This window comes from Mastomys coucha, unplaced genomic scaffold (genome assembly GCF_008632895.1).
Source record: "Mastomys coucha isolate ucsf_1 unplaced genomic scaffold, UCSF_Mcou_1 pScaffold22, whole genome shotgun sequence".
Taxonomy (NCBI): Eukaryota; Metazoa; Chordata; class Mammalia; order Rodentia; family Muridae; genus Mastomys; species Mastomys coucha.
The window spans coordinates 210,443,381-210,465,639 of NW_022196905.1; the positions used below are offsets into that span (position 1 = coordinate 210,443,381).

Below are 22,259 nucleotides of genomic sequence, written 5' to 3' on the forward strand. Positions count from 1 at the left end.
CTGCTCACAGTACCCAGCTGGGGCAGGAAGGGGGGATTCATATACCCTCAGGAGTAGGTGACTCTGATAGCTGCTCTTTGGGTGCATGAGATGGAGAGACTTGCCTGCAAGCTGTAGTACCTGAGTTCCATTCCCAGGACCCTCAAGGTAGAGGAGAGAACTCTTTTAAACATTGTACTAACATATTTTCAGGCAAGGTTTTTAAGGAGACCCTGTCTCCTATAGCCTGGGCTAGCCTCACAATTGCTGTGTATGTAGCCCAGGCTGGCTTTGAGCTCATGATCTTTTGCTTTAATGATAACCAGCTACCTTACTGATGACATTTATCAGTTCTCAGGGCCCAAGTCCCTCTCCTAGTGTACCCACCACCTCAAAGTCCTCAGCATAACCCTCTTGCCGATCTTCATCTCTGGTAAGCCTCCAAACCCTGGGGCAGCTGTTTCTGAAGGCAGCAGGATTCCTGGCTGACCTGCCACCCAGGCACTGGGGTCTCCCTTCCCTCTAGGATTATGTGTGGCAGTCACTGCACCAGGAGGGGCAGCCTTGGGCCTCAGGCAATCTTCTAAAATGGTTTGCTGGCTACTTTGCCTTTCTTTTTCTTTTTTCTTTTTAATTCAATTTTAGTTTTTTTTGAGACAGGTTTTCTCTGTGTAGTCCTGGCTGTCTACTATCTCTAGACCAGGCTGGCTTGGAACTCAGAAGTACACCTTTCTCTGCCTCCCTAGTGCTGGGGTTAAAGATGTGAGCCACCACCGTCTGAGCCCTTTTAGTTTTAAATTTATTTTTACAGGCTAGAGAGATAGCTTAGAAGTTAAGAGCATTGTCTACTCATCCAAAGGTCCGGAGTTCAATCCCCAGCAACCATATGGTGGCTCATAACTATCTATAGAATGATCTGATGCCCTCCTCTGGCATGCAGGTGTACATGCAAGTAGGGCATTCATACATAAAATAAATACATCTAAAGAAAAGAGAATCTTAAAAAATTATTTTTAGCCAGGCAGTGGTGGCACATGCCTTTAATCCCAGCATTTGGGAGGCAGAGACAGACTGATTTCTGAGTTTGAGACCAGCCTGGTCTAGAGTGAGTTCCAGGACAGCCAGGGCTACACAGAAACCCTGTCTTGAAAAACAAAAAAACAAAACAAAACAAAAAATTATTTTTACTTAATGTTTTAGTTTTTTATTATTTATTTATTTTTTATTTTTTATTTTTTTTTTGTTTTTTCAAGACAGGGTTTCTTTTCAAGACAGGGTAGCCCTGGCTGTCCTGGAACTCACTCTGTAGACCAGGCTGGCCTTGAACTCAGAAATCCGCCTGCCTCTGCCTCCCAAATGCTGGGATTAAAGGCATGTGCCACTACTACCCGGCTATGTATAAGTTTTTTAAATTTATTTTTCATGTGCATAAAAGTTTTGCCTGCATGTATGTGTGTACCATGTGCATGCCTAGTGCTTGCAGAAGGCAAAAGAGGGTTTTGCAACAGGAACCATAGCTCCAGGTGTTTGGGAACTGCCACGTGGTTTGTCTGAATTAATCACAGGTTCTCTGAAAGAGCAGCTAGTGCTCTTACCTGCTGAGCCATCTCTCCAGCCCTATTTTGTCTTTGTTTTTGTTTTTGAATCCTATTGCACAGCAGTGTCTGGTCTAGTGCTCCTACTACCACTGCCTCAGTTTCCTGGATGCTTAGATGACAGGCATTAGGTAGCCCCCGTCCCTGCTCTTTCCCTCCTGGGAAACAGGACAGGACAGAAGTGAGTCAGCGCAGCGGTTTAGAAGGTCGTGGGTGTCAGGGGAGAGATGCAATGCAGGGGCAGCACTTCCAGGGGTCCTGAAGTGTTTTCTGAACTGCTAAACCAAAGTCTGGGGGAGGAGAGCACTGCTGAGGGAGAGTATGGCTGCTGAGCCAATGCCAAGGAATGGGGGCAGGCGGTGCTGGGCGCGTTTGCAGTAGGGAGGATGGGACACAGCTGGGATGGGCATGGCACAAGGCATTTTTTGTCCCCTCTAAGTCTCACCCAGGCACATAGGAGATACTGTTAGCTATTTGGGGAGAAACAAGAAAATCTGGGGCTCAGTTGGTAGATTGCTCTCCTGTGTGTCCTGGTTCCTGTCTCTAGCCATGTAAACTGAGTGTAACATACCCAGGACATTTGCTCCCGCTGAGTGGAAGCCACACGCCTCTTCCACAGTCCCACTGTCAAGAGTACTTGTTGTGACTGTTGTCACCCCTCCCACCTCCTTCAGTTCTGCCCAGTGCTCATCACTGTGCGGTGCCCTCCCAGAGGGCTGTGACCTGTCTTCAGAGCAGAGGTGCAGTTGAGTAGTCTGAGGGGGGTGAGGGAGGACGTGAAGGGTGAGAAGGGGAATGACCTGATGAAGGAAGAAAGGTAGCTGCTGGGGTTCTGTAGCCGGAGGCAGGGTTACTGAGAGTTCAGAGCTAGCCTGGGCTAGCAAGGAGCTATCAAGTGGGAGGCCAAGGCTCTGGCGAGTTTGGCCACCGTTCCAGGTGTCCTCTGAAGATGGGGTACAGTACACAAAGGACATCTTGTTCCCAGAGAGAGGAACAAGAATGAGTTCTGAGATCTTCCTGATAATCACACCTGTCAACCCAGGTGCTCCAGATGATGAGGCAGGAGTGCAAGCTCTAGGTTAGAGGGCAGTTAGGGAGACCCTGACTCACAAAAATAAAAAACGGGCTGGGGGCTCAGGGGTGGAGCCCTGCCTAGAATCCCCCAGTGAGCAGCTGTGGGCATGGGTCAGGGGTGGAGCCCTGCCTAGAATCCCCCAGTGAGCAGCTGTGGGCATGGGTCAGGGGTGGAGCCCTGCCTAGAATCCCCCAGTGAGGGGCTAGGGGTGTGGGTCATGGGTGGAGCCCTGCCTTGAATCCCCCAGTGAGGGGCTAGGGGCGTGGCTCAGGGGTGGAGCCCTGCCTAGAATCCCCCAGTGAGGGGCTAGGGGCGAGGCTCAGGGGTGGAGCCCTACCTAGAATCCTCCATAGAGGAGCTAAGGTTGTGACTCTCCTGCCTAGAATACTAAGTGAGGGGCTGGGGAGTCTAGCTTAGGGGTGGAATTCCCCAGTGAGAAGCTGAGGGTGTGGTAGTAAATTGCCTGCTAAGCATGTATACAACATCACAGAGCACAAAAGAGAATCTGACAATTGATATTCAGGGCACCAGGCCATTTAGGGACAACTACTTGGTGACTAATTATCATGTGGTAGACAGGCTGGCGTTGGGGATTCATAACTTCCTGTCTGGTTGGTTAATGCTCCCTGCCCTAAGATATCAGCCATTAAAGGATCCCTTACTGGACCCCAGCTGTCCTGGGCCCACCAGGCTACAGGCAGCTCTGGACAGTGGCCCTCTCCCTGTCTCTGCAGTGGCCTCTCCGTTCTGATTCGTGTGCGGCTAGAGTTGCGTCGACACCGGCGAGCAGGAGACACGATCCCGAGCATCTTCAAGGCCGTGGCCCAGCGACAACCAGAGCGCCTGGCACTGGTGGACGCGAGTAGCGGTATATGCTGGACCTTCGCACAGCTGGACACCTACTCCAATGCTGTGGCCAACCTGTTCCACCAGCTGGGCTTTGCACCAGGCGATGTGGTGGCTGTGTTCCTGGAGGGCCGGCCCGAGTTCGTGGGACTGTGGCTGGGCCTGGCCAAGGCCGGTGTGGTGGCTGCGCTTCTCAATGTCAACCTGAGGCGGGAGCCCCTGGCCTTCTGCCTGGGCACATCAGCTGCCAAGGCCCTCATTTATGGCGGGGAGATGGCAGCGGGTGAGGCCTGGTGGATACCAGGAGGGTGGGGACCCAGGGACCTCAGGGATAGGGAGATGCTGGCCAGGGGTGCTTCGTGACTGTGACCCTGAGCCTCTGTCACCACAGCGGTGGCGGAGGTGAGCGAGCAGCTGGGGAAGAGCCTCCTCAAGTTCTGCTCTGGAGATCTGGGGCCTGAGAGCATCCTGCCTGACGCGCAGCTCCTGGACCCCATGCTTGCTGAGGCGCCCACCACACCCCTGGCACAAGCCCCAGGCAAGGGCATGGATGGTAAGTGGAAGGGCCCCTGACATCTATCCCCTCTGTCCTCCGCTCTTCTGGTGCTCGACACCTCCTTCTTCTGCAGATCGACTGTTTTACATCTATACTTCTGGGACCACTGGGCTTCCTAAGGCGGCCATTGTGGTGCATAGCAGGTAAGCAGGGTCCTAGGGCCCTCTCTTCCCCATGGCCTGCCTATGCTGGGACCTGTCCCCCATGGTCTTTTCCTTCTCCTCCTCTTCTGGCTGAGCCCCGCCTAGCTCCTGTTCTGCCTCCTCCCCCCTACCCCCGCCCCCCACCCTTGGCTAGCATCCTTGAAGGTTTTGTATCCTAAATCCCGTGACCATTCTGCTTTGGCACTACTGAGTCATGTAGTAGCTTAGTCCTCTCTGGCCAGTTCTTCCTCCAGCCAAGCACAGTCTTAATTTTAAGCCTTGGAATCCTTCCATTTGCTCCACCTTCCCAGGGGCTCAGGTCCTTTCCCTCCAGACCAGAAGACTCTTCCCCAGATGTGTCAGCTCTAGATCTCTGCCAGTGACTTGCCTCTCCCTGCAGATACTACCGCATTGCAGCCTTCGGCCACCATTCCTACAGCATGCGGGCCTCCGATGTGCTCTACGACTGCCTGCCGCTCTACCACTCTGCAGGTATGTGGGCACCCAGGGGAGTGGAGGGAATCCCTCAGCGACCCTCACAGCTACCCTCTGTCTAGGGAACATCATGGGCGTGGGACAGTGTGTCATTTACGGGTTAACGGTGGTACTGCGCAAGAAGTTCTCCGCCAGCCGCTTCTGGGATGATTGTGTCAAGTACAATTGCACGGTAGGCCCTGCCCCTTCACAGGCCCCTCCCACCACACGGGAGGGTGGTGGGTGGGTGGTGGGTGGGTGTACAACAGTCCCTGTGGCTCTGGCTGGATCAGGACACACCCCTCTTTCTCTGCCCACGCCCTCATGAGGGGGTCTCTGTTTGGCTGATCCCAATGAGGCTCAGTACCTGGCTTAAGGGCATGCCCTCCTGCTCTGACCACGCCCCTCCCGCTCTGGCTCCACCTTATTGTCATTCTCCTGTTCCACCCAGACCTCACCTTAAACTTGCATCCCCACCATACTGCTTTGTGTTCCTGACCCTACCAAGCCGCTCCTCCGGCTCAGCCAAGCCTCACCTGACCTGGGTCACTCCAGCTTAGCCAATTCCACCCCCTTGGATAGGCCCTGCCTCTCTCTTAGGCCCCACCCCCCTCAGCCAACCAAGGTGCTGCTACCCAGGTCAGATCTTGCCACTGCTCCTCTGGCCCTGCTGTACCAGGCTAATCCCTTCTGGCCAAGTTCTCTCCATTGTGTTTGGTTGCTACCTCTCCTTGCAAGGTCACACTAGCTGTAGGCAAGCTGGGTCCTACCTGCACAGGTCCCAGTTCTCCCATCCAGACCAGGCCATGCTCTGACTAGGTGGTCCCATCTAGTTAGGCCCTGTCCACCTTGATCGTGGGGTCTCTGTCCCAGTGAGGAAGGGGGACCAGCCTGTGTCCCTGCAATGCTAAAGGTTTTCTGTGTAAATTCTTTGGAGTCTCCTACAGCATCACCAAAGATTGTACCTGTTTTACAGTCAGTGAAACTGAGGCAGCTGAGATGGAGGCTGGGTACCCTGTATCCCTCCAGATGCTACCTGCACAGTGCTGGGGTTCTTCTGATAAGGCCAGAAGTCATGGGTAGGATCAGCTCTGTGGGCAGGGAGAGGCCTAGTGAGTGGTTAAGCACAGGCAGGGTATTGTGGCCAGAGTGCCTGGAGCAGAAGCAGACCCTGAGCAAGCACCCTCCCTGATCCCTGGCACACCCAACTGGCAGAATTAAGCCCCTGCCTGCTCTTTCCCAGCTGAGGTGCAGGACTGCTGGATCAGAGGAGGAAGGAGCTGGGTGTGTCTGGGGATCTAGAGGGACCAGCAGTTGACAGAGAGGGCTTATCCAGGTTGCATAGCCCTGCACAGCAGAGCTAGAGGCCCCTGTTCTCTGCCAGTGTTGCAGACTTTACATCTGTCTTGGGGAAAGTGCTAATCTGACTTTGAAACGCTACACTCACTTGAGAAAAAGGCAGAGGAGCCAGGTGGTAGCAGGTCAGCACAGCTGGTCAGGCTGGAGTGGATCTCCAGCAGCCCCCAGCACACCGCCGTCACCCGGCGGCTTCATGTTAAAGCTCAGGTGGGGCCCCTGGGTCCACCCTGGATGCTGCATGCTGTACAACTCCCACCTCTGTCTAGTTCCAGAACATTCCATCCCTACTAGCAGTCCCTGCTTCTCACCTCCCCAGCCTGGTGTACTTTCTGTTGCCAGTTCACACACATAGGGTCTTTTGGCTCAGGGAAGGCATACTGGCTTTTTAAAAATATTCTCTCTATTCTGGAACCTAGGATGTGGACAGTGAGGCCAGCCTGTACTACAAGACATGCTGAGCCCAGGATGGTCACTTCTCTGTTCCTCATTTTGTGCATGTGGGGGCTGTTGTGATGTCAGGTGTGATGTCAGGTGTCTACCCTTTCCACCTTACTTTTTTAAAAAATATTTATTTTATGTATATGAGTACACACTGTAGCAGTACAGATGGTTGTAAGCCACCATGTGGTTGCTGGGATTTGAACTCAGGACCTTTGGAAAAGCAGTCGGTGCTCTTACCCGCTGAGCCATCTTATCAGCCCTCCACCCTACTTTTTTTTTTTTTTTGCTCCTCTCTCTGTCTCTGTCTTTCTCTGTCTCTCTGTCTCTCTCACGCTCTCTCTCTCTCTCTCTCTCTCTCTCTCTCTCTCTCTCTCACACACACACACACACACACACACACACCTGCATCTACCTCCTGATAATACATGCTGAACCTGTATTGTCCAGCTGCCTGTGGTGGAATGTACCCTGGGTCACAGACACCAGTGGCACTCAGGTCCTCTGCCGTGTGGGGGCTGTGAAGTGCCTTCAGTGCCTTCAAAGCCCTTTCTTTCAGTTTGTGTGGTAATGGAAATCCTGTGGGGCAGAGAGGGGCTAGGGTGAGGGCTACCAGGGTGAGGGGCACGGGGGTGTGGAGTGAGGGACAGAGCGCTGAAGCCTTTGTTCAACAAGGCACTAGAGAGCAGAGGCTGCTAGAAGCCCCCTCTGGGCTGTGGCCATGGACCTGGCCGGTTGGGCTTTGCTTAGTTCCTGAGACACAGGGTCTTACTTGGCAGTCAGGATAGCCTGGACCCACGGTGGTCCTGCCTCGTTCGGTCTCGTAAGTGCTGAATAATAGGCATGTGACACTCAAATGGCAGATAGAGCTGGAGAGCAGTTCTGGAGTTAGGCAAGGTTTTAGTCAGTTCACAGACCAAAACCCAAACCTTAAGTCTACACTTTCTAAAAGACAGCTTTTCAGTCACAAACATGGGAATGCTGCATGGTGAAAACCGCAGGCACAGTGTGACCTAGGAGGGAGTGCTCTCTATCCCTCCTTCCCTCCTCTCTTTTTCCCCTTCCTTCCTCCTCCTCTTTGGAGACAGACTCATGTACTGGCTGGCCTGGAACTGGCTATGTAGCCAAGGCTATGCACGGATTTGGTCCTAGTATCATGTACTCAGCCTTCCATTTTATTTGGCTAGCTTTTCTCTTTAGTTATCCCTTTTCAATGGTGGGGAAAGGAGAGTGGGAAAGGAGGTGTTGCCGTGGAGGCTAACACCTGTGGCTGCAGATAGTGGAAGGCTGAGAGGCAAGGGGAACCCTAGGGAGACTAACCAAGCATGGCATACACACCTGTTATCCTGGTATTTGGAAGACTGAGGCAGGAGGATAAGTTGTTCCTGGACAGCCTAGGCTACATAAAGACCACCCTGTCTCAAAAACCATAAAAGGGGCGTGGTGACTGCTTGCTTAGCATATAGCCCATGGTTCTGTCCCTAGCACCTTAAAAAAGTCCTCAGTGCTTATTCTCCTTGGCCCAGCACTGCTCTTGGGCCCATCCCTTGACGTAGGTGGCGGCCAGGCTCTTCCTTCACTGTTCAGGTCCCACCCATCGCCGAGCTCTGCTTCTCATTGGGCCTTACCTGAGTCCCGCTCCTGGCCACCCGCAGGTAGTGCAGTATATCGGTGAAATCTGCCGCTACTTGCTGAGGCAGCCGGTTCGCGATGTGGAGCGGCGGCACCGCGTGCGCCTGGCCGTGGGTAACGGACTGCGGCCCGCCATCTGGGAAGAGTTCACGCAGCGCTTCGGTGTGCCGCAGATTGGCGAGTTCTACGGCGCCACCGAGTGCAACTGCAGCATTGCCAACATGGACGGCAAGGTTCGCGGCTGTGGGGTGCGGGCTGGCGCCTGTCGGTTTCCTAGGGCATGAGACCCTTCAGGCCGCCCTCACCGCCGTATCCACCCTAGGTCGGCTCCTGTGGCTTCAACAGCCGTATTCTCACGCATGTGTACCCCATCCGTCTGGTCAAGGTCAACGAGGACACGATGGAGCCACTGCGGGACTCCCAGGGCCTCTGCATCCCGTGCCAGCCAGGTGAGCGCGGCCCTTGCCTGGTGCCTCGGGGAGCTGGGGTCTCCACGGCTCCCACACCCACTCAGCCTGAGTGTCACCTCCTCCAGGGGAACCCGGCCTTCTTGTGGGCCAGATCAACCAGCAGGACCCTCTTCGGCGTTTCGATGGCTATGTTAGTGACAGCGCCACCAACAAGAAGATTGCCCACAGTGTGTTCCGAAAGGGCGACAGCGCCTACCTCTCAGGTGCGGAGCCTCGTGGCCGGGCTGGGTGGCAGAATGCGAAGCCCGGTCCCATCTGCCTCTCTCCCCTGTAGGTGACGTGCTAGTGATGGACGAGCTGGGGTACATGTATTTTCGTGACCGTAGCGGGGACACCTTCCGCTGGCGCGGGGAGAACGTGTCCACGACGGAGGTGGAAGCCGTGCTGAGCCGCCTCCTGGGCCAGACGGACGTGGCTGTGTATGGGGTGGCTGTGCCAGGCAAGCTGGGGACACAGGGTAGTTGTGGGGTGCAGGAGCCCCACGGAGTCCATCCAGAAGGGACCTGCAGGTACAGTACTCGTGGGCCATGCACGAGGCAGAGAAGTATGTTGTTGCTGCTGACTGGGTGGGCCACTGGGTTGAGTCCATCCACATTCCTAATAGTGAGCTTCAGTTTGGGGGACCCTTTCTCAGGAACAGAAGGCTGAAAACAGGATCCCTTATAAAATGGATACTGCCAGGATTAGTTATCCCAGGTGGGAGGTCAGAGAGTAATGACCAGGACTAACTTCAGGTGGGCAGGGTGTTCTCAGCTGAGTCCTCTTTTGTAGGAGTGGAGGGGAAAGCCGGCATGGCGGCCATTGCAGATCCCCACAGCCATCTGGACCCTAACTCAATGTACCAGGAATTGCAGAAGGTTCTCGCATCCTATGCTCGGCCCATCTTCTTGCGTCTTCTGCCCCAGGTGGATACCACAGGTACAGTCCTTGCCCAGGAAGCCATTTACCTCTTTGCCCTAATTTAGGCTCCTACTCCCCTGTGTAAATGTGGGCCAACAGCCACCTGCCCTGGAACTCAGGAGATCCGCTTGCCTCTAAGGGCTGGGATTACAGGCATGTGCTTCCATGACAGGGACTGCAGAGCAAGACCCTGTTTCCAAGAAAACAAGAATATTAATATCCACTTATAACAAAAACCCAAGATAGCTCTTTGGACTTTGGGGCTCAGCTCAAAGACACAGCAGCATGAAGTAGCTAAGAGAATGGGTCTCTGGACAGCTTGGGTGTGTGCAGATCAAACTTGATTCGCTAGCACAACAGGGGCCCACAGGGCCAAGCTTGCCTGTGGCCTGAGAGCTGGTGTTTTCTTCCTGCCTTGGGAACTGAAGGGTATTCACAGGGAGGTGTCGCTGCTGAAAGGATCCCTGCTTATGCAGACAGTTGCTTCAGGGTACATACCTCTGTCCTCCCCAAACTCCAGGCACCTTCAAGATCCAGAAGACCCGGCTGCAGCGTGAAGGCTTTGACCCCCGCCAGACCTCAGACCGGCTCTTCTTTCTAGACCTGAAGCAGGGATGCTACCTACCCCTGGATGAGAGAGTCTATGCCCATATCTGCGCCGGTGACTTCTCACTCTGAGCCTGGACTCCTGAGACCTGGGAGCTTGACACCCCTCTTCAGGTGCTTCTACTTGGCCACGTGGACAGCAGCACCTGTTGAATAGGACACTGGAACCTGAGTGGCCGGGGTCCCTCTCCTACTCCCCACTGTGCATCCATCTGGCCTCTGCCATTTTTTTTTCTCCATCTCTTTTTCTCCCTACACAGCAGGAGCCCCACAAACACATGTTGGCTGCAGTTGGACCAGTGTCCAGGGGTCCGGGCTGCAGGCTGTGACCCACACTGGCGCCCACCTCCCTTTCCCATTGTGCCTTAGGTTCACCCACAGTTCCCCTGCAGAGCAAGTGGGGGCCCACATAGCTGCTGTCCCTGCTGAGGGTTGGTAGCAAGCACACCCTCATGTCAGCTGGAAGACACATGCAGTCTCCCACTGACCCCCAATCAACTGAAAATATTGTTTTGCATTATTGTTTTGTTTTGAGATAGGGTCTCACTGTGGAGGCCAAGCTGGCCTCAGACTCACCACCCTACTGCCTCTGGGCACCACCCTGCAGTCTCAGACTGATGACACTTATGCACTATTGTCCCTAAGGGTTTTCTGAGTCTCCACTTTCCCCTCATGTCCTAAAAGCTTCCAGAACTGACTCTGATCACTTAGATGTGGCTAGCGTTGGCTCTGCCCACATGTGTCAATTCAGGGGTCCCCAGGCATGAGCTCTGGAAGCCCTCACCCTGGCAAAGCTTGGATGTCCTCACATCGCAGCAGGAGAGACCCGGGAAGGTTGCTGTGGTGGTGTCTTAGGCACCTCCGGTGGCAGCCCTGGAATGCTCCCCACTGCACTAGTGCAGATAGCCCAGGCCCTGTTGCCTACGACATTTGAGGTCTACCCTCCTGGCTCCCATGGTCCCCATTGAGATTGTTGGTGACATCCCTCAGTCACCAAGCAGGGCCTCTGCCTGCCTTCATCTGCAAGGGCATGATGGGTGTGGACAGAGCAACTACAGGCTGCCCGCAATCAACCACATGCGAGTGTTATTTCCTTGTTGGTTTTAAAAAATAAATGTGCTGAGCCTTGACACCTGCCGGAGCACAGCATTTCTGTAGGTCGCACCTGAGCAGGCTGCAGCAGGACACCCAGTTTGTCCCAGCCAGGGCTACTGGCTGTGATGAAACATCATGACCAAAGCAACCTAGGGAGGAAAGGGTTTACTTGGTGTACATACTGTGAATCACAATCTATTGAGGGAAGCTAGGGCAGGAGCTGATACAGAGGACATGGGGGGGGGTGCTGCTTACTGCCTTGCTCCCCATGGCTTACTCAGCCTTTAAGAAATTTTTTTTAAGATTTATGTATATGAGTACACCATTGCTCTCTTCAAACACACCAGAAGAGGGCATCAGATCCCATTACAGATGGTTGTGAGTTGTCATGTACTTGCTGGGAACTGTACTCAGGACCTCTGGAAGAGCAGTTGGTGCTCTTAACTGCTGAGCCATCTCTCCAGTCCAGCCTTTTAAATTTTTATTTTATTTATTGTTTTTTCTTTTTCTTTTTCTTTTTTTTTTTTTTAAGATTTATTGATTTTATGTATATGAGTACACCATTGCTTTCTTCAGACACACCAGAAGAGGGCATCAAATCCCATTACAGATGGTTGTGAGCCACCATGTGGTTGTTGAGAATTGAACTCAGGACCTCTGGAAGAACAGTTGGTGCTCTTAACCTCTGAGCCATCTCTCCAGCCCTATTTATTGTTTTTTCAAGACAGGGTTTCTTTGGGTAGACTTGGAAATTTGGGAACTTGCTTTGTACACAAGGCTGGCCTCAAACTCAGGCATCTGCCTGCCCCTTCCTCCCCAGTACAAGGATTAAAGTTGTGGGCCACTACTGCCCTGAGCTCTGCCTGCTCTGTTCAGCTTAGGGATGGCACCACCCACAATGGACTGGTCCCTCCTCCATCAATTACCAATCAGGAAAGATTGCCCACCAGCTGATCTCTCAATTGAGGGGGGTTCTTCCTGAATGGCTGTGGCTTGCATCGAGTTGACATAAGTACTAGCCAGTACAGATCTGTCTCAAAAAAAAAAAAAAAAAAAATTAGAAAAGGATGGGTATGTTGGCACGGGCTGTTTGTTTTTAAGATTTATCATTGTTCTGCTGATGGCCAGAAGAGGGCACCAAATCTCATTATAGAGCCATCCTATGGTTGCTGGAAATTGAACTCGGGACCTCTGCAAGAGCAGCCAGTGCTCTTAACCTCTGAGCCATCTCTCTAGCCTGGGCCTTTTGTTTTTAAAGATTTATTTTTATTTACATGAGTACTCTTGAGTATACACCAGAAGAGGGCATCGATCCCATCACACATAGTTGTGAGCCACCATGTCGATGGAAATTGACCTCAGGACCTCTGGAAGAGCAGTCGGTGCTCTTAGCTGCTGAGCCACCTCTCCAGCCATGACACATCCCTTTCATCCCAGCACTGGAGACGCAGAGCTCTTTCTGTGAATTCAAAACAAGCCTGGTCTACATAATGAGTTTCAGGACAACCGGGGCCACACAGAGAACCCATCTTGAAAAATAAAACATAGCAAAGAAATTAGAAAAGAAAGTGGGCTAGGGAGTAGTTAAGAGCCCTCGGTGGTCCTCTAGGTGCTTCTGAGCGTATGGATGGTGACCGATAACCATCCGAGTTCACCTCCCCTTTGCTGGAATCTGACATGCACACAGTTTGCATACAGCTATGCAAGCATAACATACACAAACTAAAATCCAAAATAATAAGTTAGAAACGTTTTTCTGAAAGAAATAATGTGTGGTTGGCTCAAGCCACCTTTAAGAGTCATCTTGACTGATGGCTGGGACTCAAGGCTGGGACTTAACTGAGAGCAGAGGTTTGAGTAGCTCAGTTTTGGGGGTTTCCCCTCTCTGGACACTAATGGGACTGACTTGCCACCGTTTGTGTATGTGTCACAGTGCCAATGATGTTCAGAGGACGATATCAGCTCTCTCCTTCCACAGTGTGGCCCTGGGGATGGATCTCAGGCAGCCAGGCTTGGTGGAGGTTTCTCAAGGCACACCATTTCTACCTTCTCAACACCATTAGCAAGGCTCTGTGTGTTAAAATGCATGAATTTGGGGAAAGCCGTTTTGACAGCAACAGGACCCTGGACCCTCCATGCCAGTCTGTACAGAGCAGGGCCACCAGGCAGGCATTCAGCTTGCTTCCCTCAGCTTCTGCAGATCCTCCAATTCCTGGGTTGGGCCTCAGTGCCTCAGGGTAGGGTGATGCATCTCCCTGTAGGGACCAGCAAGTGCTGAAGGAGGGCCTGGTATGCAGGCAGTGCGGCTCAGCTGGCAACCCACCCCTGGAATCCTTCACAGTCCCGACCATGCACTTGACCGAATGGCAGCGGAGTGGATCAGGCATGGCTAGTGAGAGACAGGCCCAAGGACAGTCTGTTGTCGCAATGCAGGACATTGTTTGAACATGTGTTCTAAAAGGAACAGCCACTTCCAGCCAGCCAGGCTGCATGGTGAGATGCTTTTTCAGAACAAAACAAGCAAAATAGAAAAGGATAGCCGGCTGGATGCAGACACCTGCCATCAAAGCCCTTGGGAAACTGAGAAATAGGATGCCCAGTCCTAGGTCAACCCACATCAAACAGCCAGAAGAGAACAAGGCAAAAAGGTGTTTTTGTATGTTTGAGACAGGGTTTCTCTGTGTAGCTTCGGCTGTCCTGAACTTACTCTGTAGACCAGGCGGGCCTTGAGCTCAGAGATCTGCCTGCTTCTGCTTTCTGAGTATTGGGGGGATTAAAGGTGTATGGCACCACTGTCTGGCAATTGCCAAAAAGTTTGAAAGCCTCAATTTTTTTTCTTGGTTTTTCAGGACAGGGTTTCTCTGTGTAGCCCTGACTGTCCTGGAACTCAGTCTGTAGACCAGGCCTGCCTCTGCCTCCCAAGTGCTGGGATTAAAGGCATGTGCCACCACCACCGAGCAAAAGCCTCAATTTTAAATTTGAAAAATGAGCCCATTGCCCTTCCCACCCCAGAATTTTATCCATTCTTAACTCTCATGAAGGGGATAGCACTGTGAACAAATCCATGTTATTCACACAGAGAGGAGCTGGGGTTCACTGTTTCCTCTTTCCTTCCTCCCCTCTTTCCTTTTGCATCTTTCAAGTTGAAGCCTTGGGACTTATGCACACAGGTGGTGTTCAATGGTTAAGCCACACTTGCAACCCCTCATTCTACAAAAGGGCTCCACCCCTGAGCAGGGCAAGGAGCTAGCCAGAGGCAACAACAACCAGACAGGAACCATGCATGATGCCCAGATGGAGCTAGTCCAAGATGACCACCAGTCTGGTGCTGCACATGCTTGGGGATTGCAACCCATGCCTAAGGTGACCCCTGCCCAGGGCCATAATGCACAAGCACTTGTAAGATGACCCCAGACACTCAGATACTCCAGGCCCCACTAAGAGAAGCAAGAAAGTGGTGGAGAAATGGAAGAAAAAGAGAAACAAAGATGTGGATACAATGAAGAGACAGAACTGGACATTTGAGGTTAGTGAGGAACAGCCTGATATGGGAAGCCAGTGATGATGCCTGGGACCATAGTGGGGTCCTGGCCTGTGCTGCCACTGGGGGCCATGTCTGGGCCACAGCCCAGGTGCAGCCTGTCACCAAAGGCTAAGTGGACATGTCTGGTCTGGTCTGAGCTGGAGGTCATTATGTCTGAGGGCTGTGCAGAACTGGCTCCACTCCTCACCTGGGTATCATGGGAGAGCTGGCACCTCCCATAGCCAGAGAGATGCCCTCTTCCCTCTCTTGTCCCTCACCACCTATGGCAGGTCAGAGAGCTGGCCTGGGGCCCATGACAGCTGGAGAACTGGCCAAGTTCTTCACCAGTTGAAGCATTCAGGAGTGTGGGCCCTATACCTATACCTTGCTTGCTCAGCACAGTATACCCTGGTAGCAAGGTTTACTGGTGAGCCAGCCCCAAGGGCGTGAGAGCAAGAGAGCCAGTGGGCTGAGCAGCTCAGATACATCCCAGGCCCAGAGCCAGGGCTTTGAATTTGGCCCACCTACCCCATTGATGAACTGCTGGAGTACATGAAAGGACCAGTCCTACAGATCCAAAACTACACGACCTACCTGACACAGGGCAACAGCAGGATAGCCAAGACAAGTCCTAGATGAAGTTTCAGTATTGATAGTGTAGCAGTAGCTAGGGACCTCACAGCAGACCAAGTCACTGCAGTGAACATTTGCAAGCAAAGAAGTGTGGACAACAGGTTATACTGTGGGACACACTGTGACACACTACAGCTTCCATGAGATTTTTCTCTGGGGGGGGGGTGTTTTAAGGGCGGTGGGAATTATGAGCAGAAGTGGAGATGAGAGTGATTAGGGTGCATGATGTGAAATTTACAAAGAAACAATAAAAGATTTTTTAAAAGATATATTTTTATTTATTTTATGAGTACACTGTAGCTGTCTTCAGACATCTTAGAAGAGGGCACCAGATCCCATTACAGATGGTTGTGAGCCACCATGTGGTTGCTAGGAATTGAACTCAGGACCTCTGAAAGAGCAATCAGTGCTCTTAACTGCTGAGCCATCTCTCCAGCCCTGAAAGGCTTTTAAAAAATGTGCTTAAAGGCCAGAACAGGGGCACACGCCTTTAATCCCAGCACTTGGTCTCTGTGAGTTGGAGGTCAGCCTGGTCCACAGGGTGAGTTCCAGGACAGCCAGGGCATAACAACAACAAAAAGTCTTATTTATTTATTTATTTATTTATTTATTTATTTATTTATTTATTTATTATAAGTACACTGTAGCTGTCTTCAGTCTCAGAAGAGGGCATCAGATCTTATTACAGGTGGTTGTGAGCCACCATGTGGTTGCTGGGACTTGAACTCATGACCTTCGGAAGAGCAATTAGCACTCTTACCCGCCGAGCCATCTCTCCAGCTCCCAACAAAAAGTCTTGAATAACAACAAAATTCTTGCAGTGATTCAGTGTATAACTTGCCACTTGCAGCCTCACATGGCACTCAGAAGGCTGCAGGTTTAGGGCTGGGGTCCAGCCAATGGTCCAGCCTGGGCTTAGCATGCAGAAGGCCTTGGATTCAGTATGGGCACAGTACCTGACTGCTTGAATTTTGAAGCTCTCCCGGGTTCAGGAGGGTCACACATTATTAGTCAGTCTTTTGGGTGCAATGGCTCAGTGGTTAAGCGCAATGGTTGGGCTTCCTACCTTCCTTCCACACTGAAGATCACAACCATCTAACTCAGTCCCAAGGTATCCCACGCCCTCTCCTGGCCTCTGCATGCATTGGTACAAAGATACACATGTGGGAGAAAATTGAGAGGACTAGAGGGGGCTTATTTGGGTCTTTGTGGTGGAAGCAGTTGTCATCTTCTGGCTGATCTACTTGAGTCAAGGCTCTTAACAGTCCTAAAGGTTCTGTATTTTCCTAAAATAGCACGGGCGACTGGGAGCCACCTGTTCAAGCACACGAATGGGGGTAGTTTCACATCCAAATGCAGATGTTCAACTCTCGTGCGACGGTTGTCCTGGGGAGTCCTTTCTGCCGCGGTCAGCTGTGAGCGGAAGGCCTTACAAACTGCCGCATCCGCTTGAGTTACACAGTAAAGGGGCGACCGGCCGAGATAGGCGAATGTGGGTAGAGCCGTGCAAGCACGGGAACGTCACGGGTGTGTGTGTGACAGGATCCCACTGCTTAGCCCAACCTGGCCTCTAACTCCCGGCTAGCCTCCTGCCCTTGCCACCCGAGGGCTAGCAGGAGTGTAAACCGGCACACCTGGCTTACTGACCTTTATCACGCTGCAGCGGGCGCACTCTGTGCATCCGACCGCACCCCGAACACCGGGTCAAGAGTGCAGTTGCACTCCGGTCACCCCAGCATTCCAATCGAGGAAGGACGATCGGGAGCGTGAGGCCAGCCGGAGCTACTAGACTCCAGCTTAAAAACTACATAAAATGCGAGAAATCGGGCCAGCAAGGCGTGTCCGGCTCAGGGAAGCACCGCCTGAGGGGTGCCAACCCACCCCTCCACTCCCCATCCCTCCACCCCCACCCCAAAGCCCTGCAGTGGTTTCGGGAACAATCCGCTAGCCCGGCCCCTGCGACGCTTCACTTGCGCGACTGCACATGCGCCTACGGCCTCGGCTCAAAGAGCTCGGACCCATGGCAGCTCGGCCGTCGCGCAGGCGCACTGGCGTACTGGCCTCTGCCGGGAGCGCCGCCGCCTCCCCGACGCCATGGCTGCACCCGTGCCCGGTCTCATCTCGGTCTTCTCCAGCCCGCAGGAGCTGGGCGCCTCGCTGGCGCAGCTGGTGGCGCAGCGGGCCGCGAGCTGTCTGGAAGGGAACCGTGGCCGCTTCGCGCTTGGCCTGTCAGGCGGCAGCCTGGTCTCCATGCTGGCCCGAGACCTGCCCGCCGCCGCCGCTCCCGCCGGGCCAGCCAGCTTTGCGCGCTGGACGCTCGGCTTCTGCGACGAGCGCCTCGTGCCCTTCGACCACGCCGAGAGCACGTACGGCCTCTACCGGGTGAGCGCTGCGGGGGCGCGCACCGCCCGGGCTACGGGGGCCGCCTTGGGCCATACCAAGTCGGCTCAGCCTACGGTGGAAACGCAGGCTACCTTGGCCGCCGTGGGCCATGCGGAGTCGGCTCAGCCGGCCGAGGAAGCGCGGGTCACGTCGAGCTGGCTCAGCCTGCCGAGGAAACGCCAGGAGCTGCTTCAACGCCTACCCGCGGGCTCCGGGCCCCACGGGGTCTTGCTGGATGCCCCGTGATGTCCATCCAAGTCCAGCCCGACGGGCCTCCGTCCCCCCTTACCTTCCTGAGGGCCGTACCTCGGCTGTGGGGCTTCGTGGGTCACTGCTGTTTGTGCTCTCAGCCTGCCTCTAGTGTCCAGGGTGTGTTGGGCCTCAGTTTTCTTTTCTTTAACAGGAGCCGTTGGCCATCGCCTCCCAGCAGCCTGGGACATGATGGCCACCAGGCGCCCAGGTACAGAGGTCCCTGCTTCACACACAGGGAAACTGAGGCATGGAGGACTGAGCCCTGAGCACACTTGGATGACTGCCACCACCTCCTAGGGGAAGCTGGCCCAGTGTCATGGGCTCTTGAAGCAGGGGAGGAGGGGCATTACACTTCAAGGTGGGAACCAGAAGATTCCTTGTCTCCTTGGCCCTCATCGAGGGACCTGAAACTGCACCACTTTGAACACCGTGCCTGCCCAAGAACTTCACTGAACAGTGAAGGGCTGTGGGTACTCGCACAAGGCTCTCAGTTGGTAGGGTGCTTGTAGCTCAGTTGGTATTGTGCTTGCCTAAAATTCCTAGGGTCCATGCTTCATTTCTAGCACCCTATAAACCTGGAATGGTGGTGCACACCTGTCATCCCAGCAGTGAGGAAGTAGATAGAAGCTGGAGGATCAGGAGTTCAAGGTCATCCCCAGCTACCGAGTTCGAGACCAGCCTGGGCTACATGAGACCATTTTGATGCTGCCCACTCATGAAAAATAAAGCTAAGATCCCGAAGTAGGCCCCTCTGAGGGGGCTTGGTTAAGAGCTGGGTCTCTGAGGGGAGCAGGGTTTCACCACCAGGTGGAGTCTGTTGACACTTCCGATGTTAGGAGGTCCATCCGCACACTGAGCAGTAGGTGGCTTGCACCCAGACTGCCCAGTGGGCTGAGGCAGGAGCCACGTAGAGTGGACTCAGCAGCCAGTTCACCTTTGCCTTCCTGTCTCACACCTTCCTATGGCCCTCAGTCTGGAGCCCCGTGCTCCTCTGTTCTCCATTCAGGGTCTGCAGCACCCTGAGCAATGGTGGTTGCAGAGTCCCCAGCACCCCCATCTGTAGGGCACAGCATCCTGGCATTCTGACATTTGCCCTCAGCACTCCCTGACATTGCTCCACTGAGCTGGACTTACCCCAAGAACGAGACATGGAGACACAGGCTGGGTGTCTCAGAATAGATCATAGTCCTCTTCCTGGGGCCCACCTCTGTGTAGTCAGGTGCCAGCTGTGTGCTGGATGCAGCCAGGCTGAGTCCCTGATTGGGGGAGCCCAAGCCACCCTGAAGAGTCAGCCAGGCTGTGGAGAGGAGCACGGTGTGATTCGGGGTTCCTGGCTTTGGGGGAGCCCCTGTTTGGGCAGTACTATGCCAGGCATCGAATACCCAATCATGTTACTCCCTGACTGTCCCTTCCACAGACACACCTGCTCTCAAAGCTGCCCATCCCAGACAGCCAGGTCCTCACCATCGATCCCGCCCTACCCGTGGAGGATGCTGCAGAGGACTATGCCAGGAAACTGAGGCAGGTGGGTCCCAGGACAGGTGGAAAAGCTGTAAAAGACTGCAGCAGCAGCGGTGACTGCTTGGGGACACAGACTGTCACTCTGAGGGGTCAGCCATGGCAGGCAGACTTGGCCTGGGGTCTCACATCTCGGGGACACTCATCCACAGACCCGAGGTTCTTGTCCACTAAAATGAAAAACAGGCCTCCAGACTAGATCAGTCCAGTGTGGTTGCCCATCTGTCACCCCTAGCACTTAGGAGACTAAGGCGGGAGGCTTGTTGAGAGTTCAGGCCAGCTTGGGCTGGAGGGTGATGCTTACCCTCAAAAAATTCTGCAGACCTCACACCATGCTGAAGCTGCCCTGTGCACGAGGGGCCACTGTTGTGTAGGGAATGAGCAGAGCTGGCCCTTGCCGAGCGGCACTGTCAGAGGAAGGTGGTCAAAGCTGAGATAGAGACCTGGTTTCAGCTTCTTTGAGTGTTACCTCTGAGCTTGCACACACTTGACTCACCATCCTCCTGTCAGGCCTTGCAAGGAGATGCTGTCCCTGTATTTGACCTGCTGATCCTGGGAGTGGGCCCTGATGGCCACACCTGTTCGCTCTTCCCTGGTCATCCCCTCCTACAGGTGAGTGTGGGGGGAGGGTGCCCCCTCCCCCCTGTCAGCCTCCTGGCTGCCTGAGCATCCATGCCCCTCAGCTCCGCCTTGCCGAGCATCCCTCCTGTGGTCATGGTGGTGCGTGCCCTGTTGTCCCAGCACTCGCCGTGAGGTTGAGGGCCACCTGAACACTGAGTAAGGCTCTGTCTTAGAAACCACTTGGTGCTTGGTGGGGGCCGGTTCCGTCCCAGTGCTACGAACACAGCAGCAGGGTAGAAAGGCCTGTCCTCACCTGGCTGCCCTCCCCAGGAGCGGGAGAAGATCGTGGCGCCCATCAGTGACTCCCCAAAGCCACCACCGCAGAGGGTGACCCTGACGCTTCCTGTGCTGAACGCAGCCCAAAGCATCATATTCGTGGCCACAGGGGAAGGCAAGGCAGCTGTGCTGAAGGTAAGAAATGGACGGTGGAGGTCAGTCAGGAGAGTTCATGGAGCCTAGGACAGACATGCTTCCAGTCATTGAAAGGGCCACAGCGCCCTGGGGTAGAGTCCCTGCACCCCTTCCCCCAAACTCCTCCACAAACGGGATGCTCAGGCTCCAGGCTCCGTGAGGGGCTCTGCATGAGGGGAATAAGGCAGAGGGTGAAAGAGCAGGACACTAGACACATCCATCAAGAAATAGAAAGAAAGAAAAAAGACCAGGGTCAGAGAGAGAGCTACCAACCAGTGAGTACCTGCTACCCTTCCAGAGGACCTGAGTTCCAGTCTCAACCAGGTGTAGCTCCAGTCCCAGGGGATCCGGTGCCCTCCTCTGTGGGCACCACGCATGCTCGTGGTGCACAGAAATACATGTAGGAATAACACCCATACACATTAAATAGAAATAAATAAATAGCTGGGCGGTGGTGGCACACGTCTTTAATCCCAGCATTTGGGAGGCAGAGGCAGGTGGATTTCTGAGTTCGAGGTCGGCCTGGTCTACAGAGTGAGTTCCAGGACAGCCAGGGCTATCCAGAGAAACCCGTCTCGAAAAGAAAAAAAAATAAATAAAAATAAATAAATAAATAAAAAGTGGAGGGCGGGGGTGGGGCAAGATGGCTTAGTGGATATAGATGCTTGCCCCTAAGCCCGACAATCTGAGTCCAGTCTTCAGTACCTCCTGTTGTCTCCATACTGGGGAGGCAGAAAGGAGGAGACTGACTACAAAGCTTGTTGAAGGTCAGCCAGTGCTAGATGAGGCCCCGCCTCCTAATAAAAACAAGAAACAAATCCTATTCCACACCGCGAAGCTTTGGAGCCCACGGTGTGCGAGGCAGACTGCAGAGCAAGATCCCGTGGGTACCCCGTCCCCAGACCAAACAGATGCCCACTGCTAGCCCCAACTGGCTCTGCGCAGCGTCTGAGGCGGGTCCTGATCTCGCACACAGCGCATCCTGGAGGACAAGGAGGGTGCGCTGCCCGCCGCCATGGTACAGCCGCGCACGGGCGCCCTCTGCTGGTTCCTGGACGAGGCAGCTGCACGGCTTCTGTCCGTGCCCTTCGAGAAGCATTCCACATTGTAGGGGGCGCGCCACGCACGCTGTGGGCACGTCGGGCCGCGGGAGCTGTGAGAGCAGACTAGCTGCGGATTAAACAGCTTTGCTGGAACTCTGGTCCCTGTGGTTTTTGGTGGCGGAAGGCGGGGCTGGGGAGGGCCAACAGAGTAGAGCGCACACATTGATTAGAGAAGTGCGGCCTGGACTTCTGGCCGGGCAGTGTATGCACTGTTCCAAGTCAGGCCACATTCTCTGTTCCAATGATCAGAACTAACTCACAGCTACTGTGGTACTCGCAGTCCGAAGTGGTTGCTGTGTTCCAGCCATGGTGAAGGGAAATGGACACTAAACGTGCCAGGTTCACCTGGGGCCTCAGCCAGCGCCTTCATGGCCCCTTGAGGATGCGCTGTCTCCTTCAGGCCTGCTCAGAGCCTTGAGCAGGGTGAGCTACCTGATAAGGTTCTCCTGATGGTGTCACAGGGACCCATGCCGATGGGAGAAGTGTCTGGGGTGACTCTTGGGATGTTCCCTTAGACAGTTTTCTCTCTTGCCTCTTGCAAAGACTGGGATGTGGGTCCAGAGACTAGATGTGATGGCTGGAATATAAGCAGCCACCTTGGATCATGAAGTGGATCTGTGCATGTTACCTATTCTGACCCTACCAGTT

At 54.0% G+C, this 22,259-nt stretch overlaps 2 protein-coding genes across 8 annotated transcripts in view; both read left to right on the plus strand.

The window, feature by feature from the left end:
* Positions 1–11,205, plus strand: part of Slc27a1 (solute carrier family 27 member 1) — an 18,789-nt gene extending 7,584 nt beyond the window's left edge. For 5 of the 6 annotated variants that reach the window (XM_031340240.1, XM_031340239.1, XM_031340237.1 and 2 more), the window contains exons 3-13: positions 3,384–3,778; positions 3,887–4,048; positions 4,125–4,194; positions 4,595–4,686; positions 4,752–4,861; positions 8,121–8,330; positions 8,420–8,546; positions 8,633–8,770; positions 8,842–9,006; positions 9,339–9,485; positions 9,988–11,205. In XM_031340240.1, the coding sequence (XP_031196100.1) occupies positions 3,384–3,778; positions 3,887–4,048; positions 4,125–4,194; positions 4,595–4,686; positions 4,752–4,861; positions 8,121–8,330; positions 8,420–8,546; positions 8,633–8,770; positions 8,842–9,006; positions 9,339–9,485; positions 9,988–10,145 (1,774 nt within the window). In that variant the 3' untranslated portion in view covers positions 10,146–11,205. The remainder of the gene's footprint in view (positions 1–3,383; positions 3,779–3,886; positions 4,049–4,124; positions 4,195–4,594; positions 4,687–4,751; positions 4,862–8,120; positions 8,331–8,419; positions 8,547–8,632; positions 8,771–8,841; positions 9,007–9,338; positions 9,486–9,987) is intronic. The other variant, XM_031340241.1, reaches the window with a different exon arrangement.
* Positions 11,206–17,348: 6,143 nt separating this feature from the next.
* Positions 17,349–21,704, plus strand: Pgls (6-phosphogluconolactonase). 2 transcript variants are annotated; one of them, XM_031340251.1, is made up of 5 exons: positions 17,349–17,706; positions 19,376–19,483; positions 19,987–20,088; positions 20,368–20,508; positions 21,485–21,704. In XM_031340251.1, exons 1-5 carry the CDS (start codon positions 17,419–17,421, stop codon positions 21,617–21,619), a joined length of 774 nt encoding a protein of 257 aa, XP_031196111.1. In that variant the 5' UTR covers positions 17,349–17,418; the 3' UTR covers positions 21,620–21,704. The 2 variants fall into 2 exon arrangements, with proteins under 2 accessions (XP_031196111.1, XP_031196112.1); XM_031340252.1 differs by lacking the exon at positions 17,349–17,706 and adding an exon at positions 17,732–18,008.
* Positions 21,705–22,259: the final 555 nt, after the last annotated feature.

Bases quoted from the DNA above. Each gene is read 5' to 3' on its own strand.
- Pgls (XM_031340251.1), top strand. From the start codon at position 17,419: ATGGCTGCACCCGTGCCCGGTCTCATCTCGGTCTTCTCCAGCCCGCAG. The intron at 17,707-19,375 runs GTGAGCGCTGCG...TCCCTTCCACAG, and splicing joins GCACGTACGGCCTCTACCGG to ACACACCTGCTCTCAAAGCT. The intron at 20,509-21,484 runs GTAAGAAATGGA...TCTCGCACACAG, and splicing joins GCAAGGCAGCTGTGCTGAAG to CGCATCCTGGAGGACAAGGA.